Source organism: Salminus brasiliensis, chromosome 18, assembly GCF_030463535.1.
Source record: "Salminus brasiliensis chromosome 18, fSalBra1.hap2, whole genome shotgun sequence".
NCBI classification, from domain to species: Eukaryota; Metazoa; Chordata; class Actinopteri; order Characiformes; family Bryconidae; genus Salminus; species Salminus brasiliensis.
The window spans coordinates 31295434-31303627 of record NC_132895.1 but is presented as its reverse complement, the minus strand read 5'-3'; the positions used below and the strand labels follow the sequence as shown (position 1 = coordinate 31303627).

General features: G+C 48.5%; 1 protein-coding gene across 1 annotated transcript in view; it reads left to right on the top strand.

Annotated features, from left to right (window-relative positions):
* The first annotated feature begins 220 nt into the window (after positions 1-220).
* Positions 221-8194, top strand: part of scamp1 (secretory carrier membrane protein 1) — a 13585-nt gene continuing 5611 nt past the window's right edge. Inside the window, exons 1-4 of the mRNA XM_072661977.1 lie at positions 221-296; positions 1264-1374; positions 5099-5210; positions 5559-5687. Coding sequence (XP_072518078.1) covers positions 1291-1374; positions 5099-5210; positions 5559-5687 — 325 coding nt within the window. The 5' untranslated portion in view covers positions 221-296; positions 1264-1290. The remainder of the gene's footprint in view (positions 297-1263; positions 1375-5098; positions 5211-5558; positions 5688-8194) is intronic.

Sequence of the window (8194 nt, the reverse complement as noted above, 5' to 3'; positions counted from 1 at the left end):
TAAGAAGACCTGCTCTTGGGAACCTCCCTTTGAAACCCAAGATCAAAAGTAGTCTGTCTTTGGTTGTTCCGTCTGCTGTACTGTTGCACTAAGGGCCTTGCTGAATAAGCCCGTCTGATGCCCCTGTGAAGGACAGTGTTGTTACCGTACGACCATACTGTGCTGCTTCTCTGCCGTGCATTAACGTTTCTTCTGTGTTCTCCTTTCGGTCTCCCCAGGATCCGTCAGTGACGCAGGTAACGCGAAATGCCCCCCCTGGCCTGGAGGAGTACAACCCTTTCACAGATACAAAACCGGTGAGCCTTCACAAAGACATGCCTTCATATCATATATGAAAACGTAGCTGCATAAACAATGACAACCACTGTAGCGAACATCTACAGACACCATAGCAATCGCGCAACCATATAGCCATAGCAAAAGCCCTAGCAACCACTAAGCAACTCCATAGCAGCCACCTACCAACGCAGTCTAACCCTTCTAGCAATACCATAGCAAACCACCTGGGATATCAAAGCAGCTGCCTTCCAACACCCTGGCAATCACTAAGTAACTCCATCTCTTCACTCATCTAGCAAGCACTTGGAAACACCATAGCGACCACCTGTCAATGCCATAGCAGCCATCTCCTATAGAACAGCAGCCACCTAAAAGCTAGGTAGCAGCCACTAAGCAGTTCCATAGTTTGCAACAGTTAGCAACACCATAGCAACCCTCTGGATACCATTGCAGTTGCCTACCAGCACCATAGCAGCAGTCTTGCTCATCTAGCAACCATTTGGTAACACCTTAGCAAACATCTTGGATACCATAGTGGCCATTAAGCGATTTCATAGTTTGCAACAGTTCGCAACTCTATAGCAACCACCTAGCAACAATGTTTCACTTAGCAACCACTTGGTAACACCATAGCAACCATCTTAGATATTCTAGCACCCACTTATTTATCTGCCCTTTAAGCCCAAAGCATGTTAGCCCCGGCCTGCTTTTTCACTTAGGCAGCCAGAAAGCAGCCAATCACAGCAGAGGCTGTTTTTGCATTCAGGCTCCTGCAAATGGCACTGCACGATGATGATGATGATGATGATCAGGCTATAAATACCTGCGGGATTTGCAACAGTATTTAGACATTGAGAAGAGGTGGTACGGTGCAGTGAGAGGGTCTCATTGGATGTGTGAAAAATGGGTCCCAAAGCAGAGGTATGTGTGTGAGTTACTGCCAAGCAAATAAATATTGTCAATTTTTTTTTGTTAATGTTTTAGGCCCCACCTGGCTCCGCCCCCAAAGCAATGCCGCCCACCACCAACACGCAACCGGCCATCATGAAGCCCACCGAGGAACCGCCATCTTATTCCCAGTCACAGCAAACGCAGGTACACACGCATCTGTTCCTGTCTCCAACAACATGCATGAACACACACCTTCAAGTCTAACAAGCTCACATGGAATAGACACACACTGCAACCCCGAACAGGTGGCACGCACACACACTTTCAGACTCGGCCCACCAAACAGACGATTCCCTGCTCATAACAAATCAGCAGGAAGTGTGAAGACAGCAGGGTGACAGGCAGGGTCTGCGCTCTGGGTGACGGGGCTCGGTTAGGGGTTGGGCAGTGGAGGGGGGGGGGGGGGGGTTCCTTCGAAACGGGTGACAAGAGCAGAGCGATGGGTGGCTAAACAGAGAGAGCGAGAGAAGGGAAGAGAGACGGTGGCATGAACAGAGAATGAAATTGCTGTCTGGGAGCGCAGCCTACAAATTGGCAAGTCTGTTTCCGTAGGTGGTTCCTTCAGACAGTGAGGCACAGGATCTGTCGGGCCGTCTGGATTTGTATTAGCTCTCTGCTGTTTTTTTTTAAAACGAGGCCTCTGTGTGACTCTGTGCTGCGAGTGTTTGTTTATCTGGAGGAAACGACGAATGCAAACTTGGTCTTTTTTTTTTTTTTTTTCATCGTTTCTGAAGCCAGACATCCTTACAATGGAATAATCGCTGGGCCGCATCCCAATCCCACAGCTCAGCCACTTTGGAACTCAGCTACTCTGGAACTCTGTGGTTCCAGAATCGGATTCTGGCCTTCGGTGTAGGCAGCAGAGCGTGATGGTTTTAGGGACGATGTAGGCGATCATGTGGTGTGTGGCATCCAGGGTACTAGGTATCAGAGATTGGATGTACAGTATCCACGTAGCAACAGAGTTCTTACTGACCCCGCCCCTCACCTCCTCCCAGGAATACACACGGAGAACAAAGGTTTGTGCACCCTTCTAATATCTCAATACACTAGTGACACCCCAACACTCTCAATAACAATACAATACCTAAGCACCTGTCTAGCTAGCACTAAGCAACTCCAAAGCAACCACCTGAGATACCATAGCAGCTGCCTACCAACACCCTAAAAACCACTAAGCCACTCTACAGCAACCACCCAGCAACGCTGTTTCACTTCTCTTGCAACCTCTTAGTAACACCATAGCAGCATATCTATCAGCCACTAAGCAACTCCATAGTAAACAGCCTTGGATGCCATAGCAGCTGTCTACCAATACCCTAGCAACCACTAAGCAACTCCATAGCAGCTGCCTACCCACACCCTAGAAACCACTAAGCCACTCTATAGCAACCACAGTTTCACCCATCTAGCAACCACTTAGTAATACCTTAGCAGCCATCTCCGATACCGTAGCAACCAGCTATCAACACCATAGCAGTCATCTCAGAAATCATAGCATCTAGCAGCCATTAGCAACACCATAGCAAACAGTTAGCAACCCCATAGCAGCCACCTCAGGCCCGGTTCGAACCCTGGTGAAGCCACAGCCATCCATGGCTGGGGGTCCTGGAGAACATAACTGGCCTCGCTCTCTCAGAGTGGGATTTGGACCACGCCATCTTTGACGAGTGAGGGACTTGCAGACCTGAATGAAGGGATTCACTCGTCTCTGTGTGATTGTGTGATACTGTACTGGTTTTGATGTGCGTTGTGGCATATGTTCTGCCCCGCAGCCGTGAGGGACATACGGAAAGCGCGGAGCTGCGGACTGGGTGGGATGTTTAATTCAGCATGGCTGGAAGGAAGGGGTCTCGTGCGGGACAGACAAAAAAAGAAAACCGCGTTAAACAAATGAAAAGGGGGTTGAACTTGCAAGGGAAGGGTGCAGACTTGCAAATAGCCTACTACAGCCTGGCTAACTCGTTCACGTGAAGAGCTGATTTCTAGCTGGACGCTGAGGAACTGAGGTTTAGTAGAATAGTGTGTGTGTGTGTGTGTGTGTGTGTGTGTGTGTGTGTGTGTGTGTGTGTGTGTGGCGAGACAACGCCAACTAGAACATAGCTGTGAGGCACTAACAGAAGGCCCAGAGCAGGAAATTCGTCGTACAGTGGCTGGCTTAATCACATGACTAGTCATGCCCCACATTGAAGGGTGGGGGTTGCTGGGGAGTCATGATCCATCACCTGACCTACTAACACACCTCCAACAGCCTCACACACACACACACACACACACACACACACAGTGTTGCAGATTCACACTGTTGGATAGTTTAAAAACTAGGTACTGTTCATTTCCATCCACCTTACAACACTATAGCACCTATCTAACTATACCATAGCAACAACTTAGTAACACCTTAGCAAGCACTTAGCAACACCATAGGAAAGACCTGGCAACAACTACCATCTAGCAATCTCCATCAACACACCAACACACTAATAACCACTAACCCACACCATGGCAGCCATCTGAAACAACATAGCAACCCCTAAGCAACACAATAGCAGCCGCCTCAAGTAGGAGCCATCTAGCAGCCACTTTGCAACACCATAGCAAGCCTCTGACGTATAACAACCACTCAGCAACACCATAGTAACCACGGAGCAACAAGTTAGTCAACTCCATAGCAACCACTAGGAAAGACTATGTCAAGCACCTGGGATATAGCAACCATCTAGCAACACCTTAGCAACCCCCCAGCCACAAGTAATAGCAAAGTATAGCAAAGCCTTGCATACAATAGCAAGCACCTAGCAATACCATGGCAGCTGCTTGGCATCATCACAGCAATGTACAAAATACCATAACAACTGCCTAGCAACAACCTTGTAGCACTATGAGAGCCATCTAGCAGCCACTTACAAACACCATATACTGTAGCAACCACCTAGCAGCACCACAGAAAACCTTGACTACACTCCCGGACAGTTTTTTTCAGTTTGGACTCTCTCCTGACCGAACTCTCCGCTGCTCAAGGTTAAACGCAGGCAAAGCTTCGAACTCTGACCAGCCTGCCAAGAACCTGCACGGCAGGGACGGTTGGAGCATATTTAGAGTGCCAATCTGTTATGATTCACGACGGGAGACTGAGAGAGAGAGCGATGAGGGGAAAGTGATGGAGAGAGATGGGAGGAGTTACTGGGAGGTGGAGAGAATGAGGTGAGCGTGAGGGACGAAGAGAGGGAGAGAGGTGAGGACCAGTGATGCAGTGACACACAGCTGGACAAGAAATGACCGTGCAGCCAGCTGTTCCAGAATGCAGGATGCTGACGCTCATTATCCAGCTGTACTGTAAAGCACCATCCTATGTGCCGATCCGACCCAGTGACTCGGAATCCGGGGCCGATCCAGACATTTTTAATGGATCGGGTTTTGGCTTCACCTCTGATCCACTTCCGATCCTTAGGTTTGCTGCAGCAGAGCACCATCTGCCATCCTCTAGGCAACATTACTAGACATGATCCTCAGCTGCTGCAGACAGTCTTCTCGTTTTTTGGAAAGCTCCCCTGGACAGAGTTCATCTGGGACCTTATTTTAGTGAGGAGAACCAAACAGAGCTTTATTAGAGCTAAAATGCTAATGCACACCCACTCAGTGATCAGACTGCAGAGTTGTAGAGGAGCTGGGAGCCGAATGGTCAGGTGGGTCGGTCAGACTGGACTGTAAGATATTAAAACACTATAGAGTTTAAACCCGAACACTTTAAATAAAGTAGGTCAGATTATAATTTGATCGGATCGGAATCGGTATCTGCTAACAGTCGTCCCTTATTTATCTTGTGCTGATGTTTGAGCTTGATGGGTTTTTTGTTTGTGGGTTCCAGGACCCCGCGCGGGCCCAGGCAGAGCTGATGCGGCGGCAGGAGGAGCTGGAGAGGAAGGCCGCAGAGCTCGACCGCAGGGAAAGGGAGATGCAGTCCCTCAGCGCATCGGGAGGTGAGGAATGGACTGCGTTACCCATTCTGCCCATCAGAATGTATTAATCATAAATACGTAGATTTATGATTATTACGTTTGCTCACATCTGCAACCACTAGTTTGCGGTATGTACACTTTATGTCCAAATGTTTGTGGACACCCCTTCAGGTTTTTCAGGTTTAGGGTCAGAGTGTCTGTTCACTCAGTGCTCTAGGTCACATGGGTTCTCTGTATAGACTGTTGTGAACATATGTCTTGTATTCAAGTGTCATTAAAGGCGAATTTAGTTGAGACAATACCCTTATAGACTCCAGAGCGTTGATCCATTTTACTCACTTTCTCTCTCTTTCTCTCTCTTTTTATCAGGGAGGAAAAACAACTGGCCGCCTCTTCCGGAGAAGTTTCCAGTCGGTCCGTGTTTCTACCATGACATATCTGTGGACATCCCTGTGGAGTTTCAGAAAACGGTCAAGATCATGTACTACCTGTGGATGTGTGAGTCACCGCGGTTCATCAGTGCTACTGTCTGAAAGCTTAGCTCGGTATTTCCAACCCCCTCTCATACGCTCTTAATGTAAAAGGTTAGCAAAATCATAGCAGCTACCTAGCAACATCACAGCTGTCACCTGGGACACTATAGCAACTCGCTAGCAGTCTCTCTACTGTGGACCAAGAGCACCAGCATCAGATTGCTTCAGGTTATTCAGGATTGCAGTTCAGGATGGTTGAAGGCTGTCTGACGTCCAGCTCCAAATTAGATCTGTTCTAACTCAATCACCCCTACATACCGTCTTCATTACCAAGCCTAAAAATGGACTGCTGTACTTATGTTGTTTTTTACGTTTTTCTCCGCGGTCTCCGTCCAACTGGAATAAACAAGCGGCTCAGTCTTCAGAGGCGAGAGGCGAGGCTGCAGTCACCTCCGGTGTAAATACATTTTTCAGTTCCTAATTATCCAGATAAAGGCATGGCATCCAGACGCGAGATTAAGCCGAACCGTCAACAGCACAAAGGCACCCCTCTGTGGAAAGTCCTTTTTGTTTGCAGCCTCGGATTAATGTCGGCTTGAAGCGAATGACTTGTTCTCACGGGCCCGGTTCGCGGAACCTTTAGTCGCAAGATTTCCCTCTGTAGGCGAGGACAAGTTCGGGCTTTGTGCTGTAGATCAATGGTCCCTAAACGCTCAACACTCACAGTGTACGTTTTCCCCGCACTCAGACTCCACTGATATAAAGAAGTAGTTCAGTGAGGAACAACTTATTTACAGTCCCTTCACCCTTACTTCACGGCACCCTGGGTGTACCCCTCCACCATGGGACGGATTTAGGGCATGTTTCAGGTCAGGACCGTCTCACATAGCTTTAGGCAGTGTGTTCATAACCAGCTGGTGTAATAACTGTCTGTGATGTAGCTTTTGGAAGCATTGAACATTCACCATCACTGTAAGCAATTTCCGAATGAGTGTTAACGCACAGACAACATCCACTCTGGCTCCCGAGTGGCCCAGCTGTCTAAGTGCTGGCCCTATCTTCATCAGATCTCTGTAGCCATCCGTTGCTGGGAATCCCAGATTACATAACTGGCCTCGCTTTTTTTACTAAGTGGGCAGAATGCCTCCCCCCATTACTTAGCGCCACAATAGCCACCGCAGGCCTCTTCAAACGAGCCCTGAATCGGCGCTGGGTGGACAAACCTCTGAAGACCAGGACAGACTTCCAAACTGCTTGGGTTGGGACGGGAAGCAAATGCCATATTATTCGCTGGATTTAGGACCGATTCCTCTGACATTGTGCGCTGCTAGGCTTTAGTCAAGCATGCCTTCAAGCATGCTGCAGTCTTATGCTTGTGTCATGTGACTTGAGGTTTGCGACTGGTATTTGAGATTGGCTTTCAGGTAGCGCCGGGGCGTGAGCTTGTTTGTTGAGTTGAGCGCGTCTGAACGGGCGTGACGTCCAACCTTTACACACAATACTTGTTCAAATGTTTGTGGACACCTCTTCTAATGAATGCATTCAGCTACTAGAGGGGTGTAAAGCTGCCCAGCATTGAGCTGTGGAGCAGTGGAAGATCTGTGTTCTCTGGAATGATGGATGGTGCTACATCTAGTACTTGGGATGGGATGAGTTGGGGATGATGAGGTGGGTTGGTGATTGTCCATCCAACATCCTGACCTGCTCCATCCTCCAAAATCTAGTAGAAAGCCTTGTTCTCTGGACAGCAGACACCTTTACTCCCAAAAAAAAGCCAGATTAGCTTTGATTTCAGAAGAAGCTGTCCCAATACTTTTGTCCTTATGTAATTCACTCATTCTTTGTCTGTTTGAGGACTGTTGTTTGAGCCTGTTGGCTGATTAACGGCTTATTTGGGCAACTGACATCTGAGTTCATTCAGAAAGCCGCCCCTCAAGGAAAATAAAAGGAACTGGCTCTGTCTCTTCAGGAATTCCAAATAACACATTTACCTAATGACGTTCAGGATTTAGCAGGTCTTTGTTGAGAGCGTGGTGCGAACTCTCAGCTGATCTGTCATGCAGATCGCGGTTCACAACCTGCCTGCCATTAAAGCAGCAACTGCCTTTAGACGCACGTTTACGATCCTACGTCCTAAGTCAACGCCGCGGGTGATTTGTATTGGAGTCTCCTGCAGGCGGTTCTGGTTTCATTTCACCTGCTCTGCATAATTTAGCATTCTTCTCTCTTCTGGGTGCCTCGTATTATGCTAATGACGTCAGATGGATGTGCCTTAATTGCGTGCTTGGTCTTCTCTTCAAACGACTGCCGTGCAGAGCTGTGCGAACGTCCAGGACCACCCTTATGTATTTTTCCTTTCCAGTCAAATCAGCCATAAAACAGGCAGGTGTTGTTTCTGGGGACCCTGCGTCGGACTGTCGGCCTGTCTTTGGGGGTACATCTGCCGTGGGCCCGATTGTTCAGGGTAGGCTCCAGGCCCACTGTGACACAGTGTCCGAGAAAGAGAGGGTAAAAGGGTGGATGGAGAGCTCC